Source organism: Opisthocomus hoazin, chromosome Z (genome assembly GCF_030867145.1).
Source record: "Opisthocomus hoazin isolate bOpiHoa1 chromosome Z, bOpiHoa1.hap1, whole genome shotgun sequence".
NCBI lineage: Eukaryota > Metazoa > Chordata > Aves > Opisthocomiformes > Opisthocomidae > Opisthocomus > Opisthocomus hoazin.
In genome coordinates, this window is record NC_134454.1 from 4,163,645 (window position 1) to 4,181,768 (window position 18,124).

The window sequence follows — 18,124 nt, forward strand, 5'->3', positions numbered from 1 at the left end:
TCTATTTCTACGTCTAAGTATTGAAGTCTAAACACTAGTAAAAAAAGGCTAAATACTGTTACTCCATGTTAAGTACTTATATGTACTGAAGTAATTAAACCTGAACTATAACATCAATGCATAAAAAACCAGAACAAAACCCGTTAAACAGCAGGTGGTAATGCTGTGAATGAAGACAACATAAAAACAAGATTAAAGCAGTTATGAAAGTAACCCCTCTGTACACACTGTAAAAAATGTTGTGCATGATCAGTTAATATATTATTAATATTCATATTACAGTAATTCCCTAAACATCAGTGTTTTTCCTCAGCTAGTTTTATGTGGTGTCAGTTTATATAATTATTTTCAGCATTATGTTCTATTTGCATTTCCACAAACATGATACTAAAGGACAACCATAAAGAATTACTCTGTAGGCTTGTTTGTGCCATACCTGTTCAATTCCAATGAAGTGAGATCCAAAAACGCCGAACCAATAAAGTCATCTTGAAGTCCAAAGTCATAGTCAAAGACCTAAGATGCACAGGAGATAAATGCATTTTTCAGTACTGGAAATCTTTTCTTGACAGTTTCTTGCTTTATGAATGGTTCTTGAAACTCCTTTTCCAGAGTTATAGTAGCTTCATTAACGTTAACCCCGGGCTATCTGGAAGCAACCTGAAGCTTTCCAGCCACAAAAAGTCTGAACTTTGAAACTGCTTATGTAAAAATCAGAATACATCACATACAGTCATGGGAGCATACTACTACTGGACCGCATATATGAACAACATCAACATTACAAAAACAAAATAAGTATTTTTATAAACATAGGCACTAAAGGAAGGAAGACCAAAAGAGTAACTAAAGTTAAGCAGAATCATTGATTTGCTATACATTAATTGATACCCTTAGGAATTTTGCAAAATACACGCAAGAGAGAGGGATACAATTGTGAAAACTGGGTTACTATAGCACTTACATCAGTATTAGGAATGATAATATTGTGGGTTCTGAAGGTTGTACAAGTTTCTAGGGTTTAGAAATATTATAATCTAAGACAAAAAATTAATGGATATGTGTAAGGCAAAAGTGATGTTTATTACACTACTATGAGGACCCTGCCTGCTAACTTGCTACCTGAAAGAGAAAGCACCTGAACAAATTTACTGACATCCAGACAGGAATCTGTGTCCAGTACAAGGAATGGTATCAATGATTTGAGACGGATTATGCCTTCCCAAGTCAGCAGGAAGAACAATAAATGAATTGGAGACAGCTTTTGGAGGGAAATAAACAAAAAAGGGGGAGAGTAACAAAGAAACGTTGTAACACAAAATTACAAAAAAAAGGTAAAATTTCATTTATCAAAATCAACTTTCTAGGTAAGTTAAATTTTCTTGAAAAATACTGTCATGCGAATTTCTGAGGACTAGAATATACCTTAAGCTCTAAGTAAGACAGAGTTGTGAACAGCTAGTAATGAGAACACTTAACTTTGACAGTGACAGGCCTAGGTTCAAAGTCTTCAATTTTGATATAAATACTTCAACTACTGTTTTACAGAAACTCTTTCCCAGGTGGCAGTTAAAGCTGCTCATCTTCTACAGATGCCTGATTACGGACTGGGTTAGGATGGTAGTAACAGAAATCCCATGGTCCAAAGTCTACAGCACTGCTGTGGGACTGGCAGGGTTGAATACAAGTATTTGAGCACAAGTCTTTAATGCACTGATCCACCCAAGTGTGCCCTCACATTGTCTCTGTCTAGGATTCATTCTAATGGGGAAAGAAAACAAATGATGAAATTCCAGTTTATGTTGCAAAGTAGATGTTTTCTCCCCCCACAAATTATCAAGACAAAAACGCCAAATAAATATCTTCAGCCGACTTAGTACAGTTTAATCATGTCTCAGAATATCTGAATAAGCCGTAAAACCTGAAATATTTCACAAGGTGTGTTCAGAGTACAAACACGGATAGACACTATACCCCTTGACATGCTCCTGCTAGAAAACAAAATAAAAATGCACACATCTATTCCCTTGTGACCCTGCTGCAGGGTTGGTATCGGGCATAAATAAACCAAAACAGGTAGCTATGCTCCAAGTGTCCTCTTTGAATCTGTTTCTGTCTTTCACAGTGCTGGGAATGTGTTCATTGCTTATGAGTCATACGGGCAGGAAAATGCCAGTTAAGAATTATAATTAACTTTATACTTTTCTAATAACAACATACTTCATCTGAGCAGAACACACGAAACATAGTACAGATCAATACATTAAGGCTGTTTAAGTGGCATTCATCTACCAAAAACATCTACAATTTCATATTTCAGTTAAAATTTTTGTCTTGTATTTGAGATTAAGACTAGTGCTGATCTGAAGCATTGTATAATTTCAGATCAATTGAAAGGATTACTTAGGTAAGACTTAAGTTTCAATCTTTATCAAAGTGTTTTTGACCTATGTGTCTTCTAATTAGAACACTAAGACTACAGTTCTCCCGACATTTTCAGAACTTCATTTTCTTCTACTTTGTTTTACACAATGAAGAATCTCTTTTGTATGTAGATCACCATAAACTTTTGGGTCCAGAAACGCACCTTGCGATTCCATGCCTTTATAGCAATAATCACAGCTTTTTTAGTTTCCACTGCAATATGGATAGCTAAGAACTACTAGTGCACTGCTGCTAATTCCGCTAATTACTCCAGGCATTGTTGGCATTTCTTTGATTTAAAATTAAGCTGTCTGTTATTGCGGAATAAATGATGCCTCTATTATGGCAAAATCATCCTCACCTGTGACACACAAAGTAAAGTTACAATGTAAAAAACAAGAGCATAAAGCACTACAAAACTTTATAAATGAACCCACTGTGTTCAGGTACACATAGAAAAAAATGTAAACATAGGAGAACTGGGCACATGTCTTGATAAATTCTCAAACTGACCTTAGCAAAGAATTGCTTTTAATGGAGTAGATCATGCTTTGCATCAGAATTGTGCAATGATATTTCCATAAATAAAAGTGATGCTATCATCATGAAACACAGTTTATTTTCTCTGTCCTTCTCCTAAGATCACACCAAGGAAGTATCAAACATTTATGGCCGGAAATAAACACAAATGCCTGTATTTGCCTTTTATTTTGGGAATTTTTGTCATCACCATTACACAGATGTAATTTAAATAATTTTCACCTGTAATCTTTAGTAATGCAGTATTGCACAATAAATTTTTCAGTAGGCAAAAATTACAAAACATAAATTCTTTCAATAACTCTTCTTTAGTAATTTGACAGACACAAGTCAGACAGCATCTCACCTTTATATACAACGGTTCTCTTGGGTTATCTATAAGAATGCAAGCTTTTTCTTCCCACACAGGATTGAGGTTCTTGTGTATTGTTTTACTTCTAAATACTTCTTTTCCTCCAAGTTTGAACTTGACGTACGGATCACTGGTTCCTGTTAAAGACACACATATACTGTTAATTATGTCATTTTAATACATTAAGGGAACGCAGACTAAATTACTTAAACAGAACTAAATGTAATTTGTAGTGATGGTCAAATTGAAAACAGCACCTGAGAAAATAATTTTTTATTGTCACAATTTATTATTTTCCACAGTGTCATTGCTCGGATAATTCACTGTGTTAACATCAAATGGGTGCATGTGTCACCTTCTGTTGTTAGCAATCTAAAGTCATACATGAAATACTGGCTATTGCAGCGTAATTATTAGTTAAGAGAATTATGTCCTGATTAGGACTAGGATTTTGTCTTAATGCAATCACAAAAATTAGATTATAAAGTTAACATTATTTCTGTAAAATATTAATCTAATTGTCTTTTGCCTTTGGAAAGGCACAGGCTCCACTGACACCACCAGCATAACTCTTCATTGACTTCATTGTGTCCGAGCTTCCCTCTTCCATGAAGACACACTTCCCACAAAGCTCACGATGAGCAAATCAACTCTAAAGCCAGTCCACAAAGTTCACGTATCATAGTTTCACCCAGCAGCTGGCAACTCATCACCAGAGAGCTGCTCACTCACCCTTCCACTTCACCCCCCAGTGGGATGGGGACAAGAAATGGACAAAAGCGAAAACTTGTGGGTTGCAAGAAAGACAGTTTAATACGGCAGCAAAGGAACTACTACTACTACTAATGAGAATAATGAATATGCAAACCAAACTATATACATTACAATTTTTCTCACCACTTGATGACCGATCCACAGCCAGACATTTTCACAAATTTCACAAAATTCCCAAAAAAGGCCAAACTCCCAAAAAATTCGAACTGCCGGACAAAAGAGGATTTGAACTCTCAGAAGATCAAAAAGCCAATAGCTTCCTGCTCCCTGGCCAACCCCCATTCATACACGAAGCACACCGTCCATGGTATGGAATATTTCCACTGCCCAGCTTGGCTGGCTGCCTGGCTGTGCTCCCTCCCAGCTCCTGCACCCCTATTCATCAGCAGAATACGAGAAACTGGGAAAAAATCCTTGATTTCATAGCAACAACTGAAAACATCACTGTTACCAACATTCTGCTGGTACTAAATCCAAAACACCGCAGCTACTGGAAGGAAAATGAACTCTATCCCAGCTAAAACCAGGACAACATACTTCCTGTAGCAGTCACCCACCTGCAGGAGAGCACAGATCTAAGCCCCCTGATACAACTAAGCAGCAATTAACTACGACGAGAAAGACAACCCTTAAGGGAATTGAAAAAGAAATGTTAAACACGGCACGAACGGAGAATGGATGGGATGTGGGTGTGGAAGTGGCGGAATCACAGAATCACAGAATCACAGAATAGTAGGGGTTGGCAGGGACCTCTGTGGGTCATCTAGTCCAACCCCCCTGCCAAAGCAGGGTCACCTACAGCAGGCTGCACAGGACCTTGTCCAGGCGGGTCTGGAATATCTCCAGAGAAGGAGACTCCACAGCCTCCCTGGGCAGCCTGTTCCAGTGCTCCGTCACCCTCAGAGGGAAGAAGTTCTTCCTCATGTTCAGGTGGAACTTCCTGTGCCTCAGTTTGTGCCCATTGCCCCTTGTCCTGTTGCTGGGCACCACTGGAAAGAGTCTGGCCCCATCCTCCTGACACCCACCCTTCAGATATTTGTAGGCATTTATAAGGTCCCCTCGCAGCCTTCTCTTCTCCAGGCTGAACAAGCCCAGTTCCCTCAACCTCTCCTCGTAGGGGAGATGCTCCAGTCCCCTCACCATCCTCGTAGCCCTCCACTGGACTCTCTCCAGTAGCTCCTCATCTTTCTTGAACTGGGGAGCCCAGAACCGGACACAGTACTCCAGATGAGGCCTCACCAGGGCAGTGTAGAGGGGAAGGAGAACCTCCCTCGTCCTGCTGGCCACACTCTTCTTGATGCACCCCACGATCCCATTGGCTTTCTTGGCAGCCAGGGCACACTGCTGGCTCATGGTTAACCTGTCGTCCACCAGGACACCCAGGTCCCTCTCCGCAGAGCTGCTCTCCAGCAGGTCCACCCTAAGCCTGTACTGGTGCATGGGGTTGTTCCTCCCCAGGTGCAGGACCCTGCACTTGCCCTTCTTGAACCTCATCAGGTTCCTCTCTGCCCAGCTTTCCAGCCTATCCAGGTCTCGCTGAATGGCAGCACAGCCTTCCGGTGTATCTACCACACCTCCCAGTTTGGTGTCGTCAGCAAACTTGCTGAGGGTACATTCTAACTCTTCATCCAGGTCGTTGATGAATACACTGAACAAGACTGGGCCCAGTACTGACCCCTGGGGGACACCACTACTTACCAGCCTCCAACTAGACTCAGCGCCGCTGATGACAACCCTCTGAGTTCTGCCATTCAGCCAGTTCTCTATCCACTTCACCGACCACTCATCCAGCCCATACTTCCTGAGCTTCCCTAGGAGGATATTATGGGAGACAGTGTCGAAAGCCTTGCTGAAGTCAAGGCAGACAACATCCACGGCTCTCCCTTCGTCTACCCAGCCAGTCATGTCATCGTAGAAAGCTATCAGATTGGTCAGGCATGATTTCCCCTTGGTGAATCCATGCTGACTACTCCTGATAACCTTCTTTTCTTCCACTTGCTTCATGATGGCCTCCAGGATAAGCTGCTCCATCACCTTTCCTGGGATCATTTAGGTTGGAGGAGACTGTCAGATCATCAAGTCCAATCGTTAACCTAACACTGCCAATTCCACCACTAAACCATATCCCCAGCTCTGCATCTACACAGCTTTTAAATACTTCCAGGGATGGTGATTCAACCACCTCCCTGGGCAGCCTGTTCCGATGCTTTGCAACTCTTTCAGTGAAGACATTTTTCATAATATCCAATCTAAACCTCCCCTGATGCAACTTGGAATCACAAAGGACCTTCAGAGGCCATCTAGCCCAACCCCCCTGCAGTGAGCAGGGACATCTTCACCTGGATCAGGGTGCTCAGAGCCCCGTCCAACCTGGCCTGGAATGGTTCCAGGGATGGGGGGCATCTCCCACCTCCCTGGGCAGCCTGGGCCAGGGTTTCACCACCCTCATTCTAAAAAGTTTCTCCCTTATATCCAGTCTAAATCTGCCCTCCCTTAGTTTAAAGCCATTGCTCCTTGTCCTATCAACTTGAGGCCATTTCCCCTTGCCCTGTTAAGAAGGAACAACTGGTGGAAGGAGGACTCTTGGGGTGGCATAAGTTGGGGGCAGCCATCCAGGAGCACATCTATGTCCTCTCCTCATGACATCCATGTGGGGAGACAAAGGACAGCAAGTAAGAACCTGATGGTGCACACAGAGGCGTGACAAGACTGAGATAATCCACTGCCAGCTACCAGAATGCACAAACTGGCACATCCAAGACCAGCACAGAAGACACGGTCATGCGACTAGCAGAAGCACCGGCGACATGAGGAGGACCTGTTGGCTGGCATCCTTCCCCACCCCATCGTGCATGACCCAGACCACACCCCCGTGCTTGTGAATGAGAGCATGTTGGTGTGAGAGTGTGAAAGCACATTACCAGAGTCAGTTCTCGTTTAAAATAAACTCACTTCCCCCTGTGACAAGGTTTCACACCGAGATTTGCGACCTCACCGTTACCACACTGCGATGCCATTTCCTGGCCTCAACTCCCTGTGCGTTGACTGGAGCTGACATGTGGGAAAGAGAGTGAACCCGGGGCAAGGTGAGAGGCAGAAGAGGCCAAACGCCCCTTCCACCGGCACGCAGCAGCCCCACCAGAGACCAGCGGCTGAGCAGCTCGAGGCTGCCCCTTGACGAACACTGACACCGGACCGAGAACCCGCAGCTGTGGCTCCTGCCCCTCCGCTGTCCACTCCCTGGGGCCAGCACCACAACTCTGCAGGAACCGGCCAGCAAACAGATCTGGGAACTGGTCCAGCTGAGAAAGGCACTGGTTTTGAGGCTGGATGTGCTGCGGGGCACAGCCACGAGAAACAGAAGTCATGCCTGCAATGGTCCTCATGAAACAGCTGCCTCCGTGGAGGAGTTCAAAAGACTACTCACATTTTCCTGCATGTCTGGATCACAAAAAATACAATTAAGTCTTTAGCAAAAGAAAAAAAGCTGGATAGAAAATCCAAACTAATACCTTCCCTAAATTGCCAGTTTGACAGATTTCATTGTTATTTAAGTGAAATTAATTTTCATAGAATCACGAAATGGTTTGGGTTGGAAGGGACTTTACAGACGACCAACTTCCAACCCCCCTGCCATTGGCAGGGACACTTTCCACTTTCAATGAAAAATATTGGATGGGATTCATATTTCTACTTCTCTCTCAGCTGCTTCTGAGCCGTAATAATATTTGACTCTAACTGATCCAAAACTATCTTAAAATAAAAAACAAGTCCAGCACAAATAATAACTGCATCTTCATGAGCAACAGCAAAATTGTAAGACCGACTTTTTTTTTAACCTTTAACAATTTTCATGAGAACTGCACATTCTAGACGCTTGTGTTTACATCCACTGGGAAACAGAGTCATTAGCCTTTATTAAAATTGCAACATGCTTTTCCAAATATGAAGGCTGGTACGACCAGAGCTCTTTGCACGATTTCATGCAGCCACAAGATGTCAGTACTCTTTACCTAAAAATACACATCCCTTTAGAGAAGCTGTGACGGTGGAAAACTCTGATCCCACGTGTGGCAGCGTTACGGTCATTCCTGTCTGTAACTACTGCGCAGAGTTTCGGTGGTATAAAAATGTTCAGACTAGCCCAATGAACTTGTTCTTTGCTTATTCAAGTAGTGGTGATGCTTTTTAAGGCACAGATCACACATCTGAGTTAATTCTGTGAAATTTGAAGAATATTTTGAACACGGACACCAAAACACCAACAAATAACACAAGCCATAACCCTTCCACAAGCCACATTTCTCCCACTGTTGCCCCGAAGTGCAGACAGCTGGGCTTTAAGCACTATCTTTTACTGTGCAGACTTCACAAATCTCAAAAAACTCTTTTGAAATCTGAAATCGATGTAAAACACTGTTGAGCTATGTACCCAAAGAACAGTTTAGGGTCCAGGTGTCAAATAATTTAAAATTAATTCATTTTTATGTGTAAATTCACTAGTAGGGCAGGTCAAATGTTAGTTCCACTTACAATACATTGCAAAATTTTGTTTACATCTCTGTGCTATGAATGCTGAGACCCACTAAGAAGCTTGCTTCAACTCATCTCTGCTTTAAAGTTTACCACTCATTAGGCTCTCCTAGTTGAAAGCTTCACACCCTTCACAGACTTCTTCCATTCCTCCAAGAGAGACCATTAAATATTTAAAAGTATATGTACAAAGAAATACAAGATTAAAAAAAATCACTCTAATCAGCCATGAAATCATTCAGTAATACCTTCACTTAACAAGAGGGCAAAAGGAGAAGCAGAACAGAGACCAAAACCTGGTCCTCTCTCAATTCTGCCAAACTGTATCAAGCCACCTCCAGCACTGCTCTATGTCACAGGGTCCCAGTTTCAATTTATATTATAATAACTACATTTTTCACACATATTATGTAATTTTAATATAGTAATTGTGCATTCTTATTACTCTACTGGTAACACATCAAGCATATGTTAATATATTATTTAAATATGTTATGTAATAGTGTACTAATATGTAATTTTAATGAACATCAACAATTCAATTAACGTATTTTTGCTCTTTTAAAGACAAAAATAAATTCAGTTTACTTGGGATCTTACCATTAAGAGTGGTTACAAGTTCATTACACAAAACCAAAAACAAACCCCGAAGACTCCTCAGACCGAGACTGCAAGAACCCGATACCTGTCATGGATTCTTGTTATTCAGATCTTAGACTTTTCATGGGTTTCCTTCTTGCCAAACAATTCAAATGAACCTGACACACTAAGGTCTAACTGCACAAACATTCATCTTCTCTGTAGCAGTTAAGAACATCATCACGAGCCTTCACCCATGAGCTCAAAGCCTTCTCTCAAAAAACCGAAATCGTGAGACACTGCTCATTGCAGAAGCACCACCGTTGCCTGTGTAAAGGCAGTGAGGACTCTTTGCACAGGGTGGCAGCCTCTTTTTTCCCAGGAAACATCAGCCTAACAGACACGTGAAGCTACTGCTTAAGTCCAGGAGAGAAACCACCCACCATCGCAGCCGCTGTGACCCGACCCAGCGAAGCAAGCACTCCTCCAGCCCTGCAGTTCAACGCTCTTCCCTCTCTGGGCAAAAACCTCCTAAAATGGATTTTGCTTTGCAAGTGTAGGACACAGATCAGATCTCGTAGGCAGACACGTAAGAAGATTAAAAAATATTTTGCTGGAGAAATATTCCAAGTTGTTTGTTCAAAGGAATACTAAACTGCTTTTCAGAAGGAACCAGAGCAGTGTAATAGAGTGGAAATACAGCAAAAGTAAATTTGGCCAGAATAATAATCAAAGTTGTACTGGATAGAAAGAACATGCATTCTCAATAAATTGTATACATTTACTTCACCGGTTCCTGAGGCTTCATAACAGGCTTTTCAACGTTATGAGGCCGCTTGTTGAACAAACTTTTTTCCTTAATGATATCCTATTCAATATAATGTGATAAACTGCTAACTGAACAAAATTCAACAGTGAACAGAGAGGTTAATATAACCTTGAGACTGAGCAATGAGCTTGAGACTGCTCCCCTGTAACTGCTGCTAATGAGACAGAAAGGATCAAGCAAAAGTCTCCATATTCCTCGACAATATTTTTTCACTTGACTCTGTCTGAATGAAATCAAACTCCAGCACGTCTAAAAAACCTTAGCTGAAGATCCACCTACAGCATATGGTAACCAGAGGCTGAAATCCTAAAGGCAAATTTTAAACCCTTATGATAAAAAGAGAGGATACAGGCTATAGAAAAAATGATCTAATACAGATGAACAATACTAAAACCCAGCATCTTTCAGCTGTCGCTTCAGGTAGAGATGTTTTTATACTTCACATAACAAGAGGAAAGAAATTACACTTTAGAAAAATGTTGAGTTAGCAAGTACATTTATTACACAAGCTAATTAATTGATTTAATTCGAACGTTTAACTATAGTACAGTTAAATGCATTCCTTTTTTCAGTGCTGCTATTCACTCACTATTTAACTTTTGAAATACAACAGAAAGCCATGTGCAAGCCCACTCTGAAAAACACGAGTGACTGGGCTGTAAAAGCTTTCGCACAGTTCAGATGCTCATCACTGTGCAATTCAAATTCTAGTTCTAATTTTTTTTAAAGTTAAAAAAATAACTTTGCCCTGGGGAACACCTGATTTTCATACTGTTGAGAAAAAGATTTCAGAAAGGAAAACAGCAAATCAGAGAAGCTCTCTTCTTCTCTCCCTGTGGCTTTAGTCATAGCGAAAAAAGCAAATAAATCAACTCGTTCAGGTCTCCCCTGCAGGTAGTTATCACTGCTGCAAAGCGGACCGCTTGGATCCAAGATCTTTTTTTTCTTTCACCTACAGAATTACTAAGCCTCAGCAGTAACGTTACAAAGGTTGCCTCCCTGTCCAGTTCCTAATGTGAATCACGAGTCTCCTTTGGATTCACCACACATACACAATAAATAACACACTTAGACCAATTTCAGCCTAGTGGTTTGAACATATAGCAGTTCCAAACAGTACTAAACTGGAAATCACAGTGATTAAATAGGGTTTGCTGCCGTATAGGACATGGGAGGAATACTGCAGGAGTAAGCACAACATAAAAAGTAGTAAACACCCCATAAATAGGGAGGGAGAGATTTTTTCATCACTGCAAGTGATCGGGCAACATACACATTTCTAGAACCAAAAATAAGGTAAAAACATGTTCATAATTGATTTATGCTTAGAACTGTAAACCTCTGTCACAGCTTTGTATTGTTCCTCCTCTTTACTTTCTATCTTGGAATTGCTTCATTTGATCTACAATTATTTGAAAAGAAAGAATACCACTAGAGATATGCAGAGATGCACAATAACTTTGATGTCATTATTCCTGAGAGGCTTAATTATTAATACAAACATTTGTTGTGGATTCATTGCACGAAGAACTCTTTCACTGACACTCAGCTCTCTCCCCTTCTCTCTGACTCCATCCACACCCACTTCTCTCTTAATAAAATTTCTCAGTCTCTAGTTATTCTCTTTGTTACAATCAAGGTAGAAGAAAAAGTAGGGGTAGAGTTCTCAAGTGTGTGTCAGCCAAGTGTGTCAAGCAAAACAGGTATCAGTTCATAGCCTTTTACATATTTTTTACTTCCATACTGCAATATGAAGTGCCTCATAAAAAGAAACATAGAAGAGCACGTATGCTCTGTCTAGGTGTTTATTCTGAGAAGTAGAGAATTACCTACCACAAATTATTTTATATTAATTTGACAAATAGAAACAGTAACTATCTTGTACAAGAGCTGCCAAGCCTATTTTCTCATTGGCCTTCAGCAAGCCCCTACACACCGCAACTCAACACTACAACAGTCAAAACTACAACTTTTCTATAAATAATCCTACTTTCTGTCCTTCTATCCACCTAGCAAAGATTTATCCACCCAACTCACCTAAAAAGGACACTAATTAGTTTAAATGATATAGAGCACTTCAGAAAAACTAATATCCCAAGAACGAAGATGCCAGTTACAAACTCACAGCACGCACAAGGATGCTACAGGATGCAGAGTTCTACTACTCAAAAGTCAACAGCAATACAAAAGTTTAATTATTTCGTGCCCATTAAAAAAAATACTGATTATAACAATCACAGCTTTTTTTGTTTTGAAGGCTCACTCCTGCCACAAAAGAGGCAACTTCAGCACTGTATTTCAATGTAGCCCATGATAAGCATCTTTACTTACTTCAGTAAATACTCATCTAAGCAAACAGTAATTATGCCTGCGAAATAGAAAGAATGAAGAAAACATCCTGGCACAGGATAGAATAGACAAAAAGCAAATGTGCAATTGTCAGCCTAATTTTAAGAAACTATTTCTATCTCATTTTAGATACGGCTGAAGTCAGATTCGTTTAAACAGGATTTAAGCATGCTACAGATATATTTTCTTGGAAGCTCAAATTACTCTTCTAGTTAATATACTTTAATATAAACAGAATTACATCCCTTAATCAAAGGAAAGACTGTTTGCTCTGCTCCTAAAACCTTGGGACTGAAACTATAATCTTCCTGAAATTGTTTAAAGCATGACCATTTGTTTTTCAAGACAGCCAGCTTTTCCAAAACCCATCAGAGGTTTCACCCCTTCTGGGACAAAGACAGAGGGCTATGATTTGCTTTGTCTAAAAAGCAGAGCTCACCGTTGGTTTTATACATTTTACTTTCCAGTTTTACAGAAATAATCTTTTTGATCTATACTTGCAGTTGACAAACACGTGAGTTGCCCTTGTCAGTGCAACAATGCAGTCAATGGTCTTTCTCTCCAGCAAGATGTGCAAGTCTTTCTCCATTCCCCAGGTTTAATGATTCACGACACATTAAAGGCAAACTGAAACAAAAGTTGAATCTTAAAATATTAAAAAAATGCTAGGTAAATAGAAAAATAGAAGACTTTGCAGCACGCAGCCCCCATATGTTTGGCACAACCAAAAAAGGTATGATATATATTTAATACCTTGGTTGAAATTGACGCTCACTGCATATGCAATCCCAGTTAATTTCAGGAAAACCTACACTATGAAGACACATTCACAGATACATACTATGTGAATCTTGCTTTAAAATAATAATATAACATACTAGCTAGAAAACCTTAATGTTGATATTTCCTTTTCTGTATATAGTCATCTGAAAAAAATGGACATAGTAGAATTATGCTAACAAAGCAGGACTTTCTGTTCATTTTTAATGCTCAGACACAGAGGTGTTCAACGCCTTCCAATGACTTTACAGACCAGATTCCTCCATCTGAATCCTCACAGGACAACGCCTGGAAGTCCCAAGCCAAGCCGCTGCTACGAGTCTTCTGTCAATTTACCCGAATTTCCAATAAAAGGCTTCACAGGGATTGGGCTAAAGGAGTAGCAGAGACCACCGACACGTACATCATTGTCCCTGGCCAGAAGGTCACCTGACTGGAGGAATCTCTCTTTTTATTCCTGGCATAAATTCCCACTGCAGTAGTCTGCTCGGGAAACGCTCAGTTCTTCACACAGGTATCTGCATTTGCCACGGCAGAGCAGGGGCTCCGCAGGTGACTTGACAAAGTCACCAAACTCTCTTTTTCTACCTTATTTTAGTAAGGCGCTGTCAAAGTCTTCCTGCTCTACCTCCATTACTTTCTAGCTAGAGGAATAAGAGGAGTCTAAGCTTCAGTGAGACCTTTACAACTTTGGAAGATCTACTCAGTGATAACCAACATTCATACAACGATCCAGACAACGTTCCCAGGAACACACATGCTTTTTTCCCTTTTACGAATAGTCATATCTTCTTAGAGAAGAAAAGCTATTAAAAAGGAATGAAAGCTTAGCCTCTACAAATACCAGCGGTAAACACACTCGCTTTGTAATCTGCAATGTCAGAACTATGCTCCACATGTCTAGCAAAGGAAAAATCCATTTAACTACATACTACATTGTCATGTGAAACTAAAGAGAATGATAAACACATTCCTACAACACCTGAAGAATAAGCGTAATGGCAAAGAAACTGAAAGAAAGGGAAATCATTTGAGATTTGCTATTCAATAAAAATATTTGCTCAATAAGCAATTCCCTGGGGCACTTATCATGGAAGAGAAAAAGAAGAAACATCTTTTATCCTCAGTTCTGATCTTAAACCAGAAGTAGCCATTTCTAAGTGATGGAAAAAAAACAAAGACTAAAAAGCTATAGTAAAAAAAAAAAGATTCTTAGTGTTGTTACTACAGCCTTCTGTTAGCCTCACTGCAAACAAATTTTGATTATATTTACGCTTTTCAGAACAAATAAAAATGGGATGACAACTACAGTTTTCTAGTTTGGGAGAACAAAGTTCCAGCTGCTGCCTCTAGACTATGACAATTTACAAGGAAGAACCTGAACACGTACAATGCCATGTCACGCGTGCTTTGGACAAAGTGTATTGATCAATGACCCGGCAATTAATGTGACTTGGACTTTGATGAGCCCTCAGGGACTGCAGTAATGGTAACACAATAGGAAACCTCACCTTCTGTGCTTTAAGTGTCTTCTGCTGCTCCTAATGCCCAAGTAGGGAACTTTTTTGGCCTCCAACAGGAATTTGTGCTTACCTATAATAGATGGCCCTCATTTCAGCCCAGCTCTGCCTTCCTTCTCAATCTCACGCCACGTAGCTCACACCAAACACTCCACATTGCACTACTGCTATGAAAACTGGGGCTTTTCTGTGGATGAAATGAAGTTCCTTACTCTCCCTCATCTGTCCATATCTGTCTTCTGCGCATGTCTACATGTCCAGATCAACATCACTTGGGCATGGATTGTGTCCATGATTCACTTTCCTGTTTGGGACACAGCAACACATAAATAAAAATATAAGCCTACCAGGAGCTTTTCATCTTTTCAGAAAAAAACACAGCAAGTCCTTTTCACAGATCTGAGCTTCTGTGCAGTCCAGTTAGGGCCGCATCATAGAGAAACATAGCAGTCTGGTTTTCCTGGGTTGAAGTCAAATTCCGAGCACAGTCAATGCTGAAATCATTAATAGACAGAGAATAACCAGCCCTGATTTTTTACAGTCACAAGACCTCACAGAAGATGGCACAGCAGAGAGAGAAACAGCCTCAGGAATGCAAGGTTTCCACTCCTCTCAGTTTTCTGCCAAGTCGAACAACAGACTTTTACTGTTTTTAGCCAGAAGGTTCATCTCCCATGACTGCTGTCTTTTGCATTATAGCTTAACTTGCATGGCAACATTTGTTCACCAAACTCTGTATGATCAGAAAATGACAGTATCAGCGACCTACAGCAATCAGAAAAGGAGTATTTAAAGTAGAACCATTAAACCCTCCCATTGGTAAAACTTTGCATTTCTTATTAAACTGAGAGCGACCGAGGATATGACTGCAGTCAGTCAGCTAGAAATCCGTATGGAAGGCAAACATCATCAGAAGTCAAGATACCGTATTCCGATTGAAAATCAGCTGATTTCTTACTCCTGATATGAAGATAATACTCCCAGTCAAACTGATTTTCATAACAATGAAAAATAACTTCTCTGCTCATTACTTTGCTTTGTTTTATCTCCTAAACATTTTGCAAGGATATCAACAGAGAAATCAGTCCAAAAAGACTGCAGAAGCTGGGATTAATGGACCGCATTCTTTTACTTTAAAAAAGTCTTCTTGAAAATAAAGAACAGAGAAGGAACATTTTGCAATTAGAAATGCTGTTCATAAAAGTCTGGAACATAAAAAATGTAACTAGGTGACAGATGGAGATATTACAAGATCTTTACTTTGTATGGCTCACTGGATCTCCAGGGAAATTACACATATTATACTTCAAAATACTGCTTTAGATAGTCTTACAGCATTAAAACAGGAGCATAAGTAGGAAAAGGACCAGAAAGAATACACGGTTAGGTGATGGGAGAGAAGGACTTCTTCCTCATTCACCCTTCAGCAATATGTAATTCTGAAAATTCCCATTTTTGCCTTTAATTACAACAGTATCTGTCAAGTAATCAGCTAAGCCAAGAATGACTCTCTTCTAAAAACTGCTCTTAACAATTTCTCTGTATTGATGTGCTAATCCAAAACCACTCTGTACCTGTAATTAAGAAGAGTGACAACAATGCGATTGCAGCAGTGTTATCTAATGGTACATTGACAGAAAAGTTTTACAAACAAATTTTAACATCAATTTTACTTTCTCATACTGCATCATGAGATCAGTTGAATGGGCACACAAAACCAACGATGCCTTAAAACAGGAGGAAAAAAATCCCAGACTTCATACTGGAGAAAACATTTTCAGAGAGCTATACTCCTTTAAATTTCAAGTTATACTACACTTGAAGTTGTTATATCATACAACCGTAGAATGGTTTGGGTGGGAAGGGACCTTCGGAGGCCACCTAGCCCAACCCCCTGCAGCGAGCAGGGACATCTTCATCTGGATCAGGGTGCTCACAGCCCCGTCCAGCCTGGTCTGGGATGGTTCCAGGGATGGGGCATCAACCACCGCTCTGGGCAACCCGTGCCAGGGCCTCACCAGTGTTCCATCATCTCAAGGTATACCACTGTACCTAGGTGCGTCATTTCTTACTGTCGGTTTCTGCTACACTTTGTATGAGTCTTTCAAGTTTCATTAGAATTCCCTCTTATTCTTCTAAATTGACTTGTAACCAAAACACACACACACAAAAATGCCCCAAAGATCACCTCTGAACAGCTATTTTTTAGTGCTTACTGGAGAGTTTATTTCGTTTCTATTTTTCATTGTAAAACTCCACCCCTCAAACGGCCTTTTCTAGCCCGAGAAACCTATTGACAACATTTCCCCTGAGAATGTACGGACTATTTTATTGTTCTCTTTATATTTTATTTTTATAGGTTTCTAATATATTCTGCATACTATGTTACACACACAGCTGTTACAGGAGAGGAAACTCTGGTCCTCTCAAACTGACAGAGATTCTACTATCAACTTCAACAGATCAGAAACAAATTAAGTAACTGCCAAATCTAGAGTGTACTTAAAACACTCATGAAGCCTGCTCTTTAATATGGCTCCTGATTTCTGAACCCACAATAAACCTATTTAGCCCATCTCAATAGAAGTGCCACCTTTGCTGCATACAAATTTCCCCAGCGTACTGCAAATCAACAGCTTCAATTCTGAGTGCCTAAAAGCAACTAATCAAAAAATGTTTGAAAAAGCCAGAAAGTTATTTCTGCATTTCATAATTGCACTTTTTCAATATCCACTCAGTCATCTCAATGCACACTCCTGCATATGCTCCATAATTCTCGTAAATATATCTCCATTTGGGGAATTACTGTCGCTGGAGTTTTTTCATTAAAACTTTCCACTAAATCAAACAGGCTGCGACCCACAGGTGTAGATTCTGTCTGAAACTACTCTGCAGCTCCAAAAAACCTATCTTTTATTTGGATGCTTAACAGTAGGGCTGTGAGGAAGCTGGTGTTTGAAAACGCCTGCGCTTGGCAGTTTCTGCGGAGGGTGGCATGGAGCCAGCACTCGCTGGCAGATTCTGCCAGACCTTGCCATGGGGAAATTCGCAGCAACTGTGGCTGTCTGCAGAGGTATCAAGACCAAGTTTATTTTGGAATTCTTGTAGAAATTTTCATTGTAAAATGCCAAGGAATGGCTGCTGTGTTCTCAAATTATTTACTAAACCCACAGTTTTCTTCAGACAGTCCATCTTCCTATGGGAACAGAATCCCCCTTAAAGGCTTAGGAAAGGGCACTCAGCCGCTCTCTTAGAAGGCTGCCATGCAGTTTCCTCATGTTACCTTGGTGATGTACATTTAGATATATTTTAATAACGCAAACTAACAGCTTCAAGAATAAGGTTATAATTCAAGGATAGTTACTAACTCATGAAAAAGTATTCGAACAGCAGCCAGCATCCAGCTAAGTAAAATCTCATGGTGAGCCAGCTTGCTCAGCCAAG

The 18,124-nt window shown here is 40.4% G+C and overlaps 1 protein-coding gene across 3 annotated transcripts in view; it reads right to left on the bottom strand.

Annotated features, from left to right (window-relative positions):
* MCTP1 (multiple C2 and transmembrane domain containing 1) overlaps nucleotides 1–18,124 on the bottom strand; it is a 311,022-nt gene that overhangs the window by 157,269 nt on the left and 135,629 nt on the right. For all 3 annotated transcript variants that reach the window (XM_075411266.1, XM_075411268.1, XM_075411267.1), the window contains exons 3-4: nucleotides 3,311–3,453; nucleotides 437–516 (exon numbers count right to left, since the gene is read on the bottom strand). In XM_075411266.1, coding sequence (XP_075267381.1) covers nucleotides 437–516; nucleotides 3,311–3,453 — 223 coding nt within the window. The remainder of the gene's footprint in view (nucleotides 1–436; nucleotides 517–3,310; nucleotides 3,454–18,124) is intronic.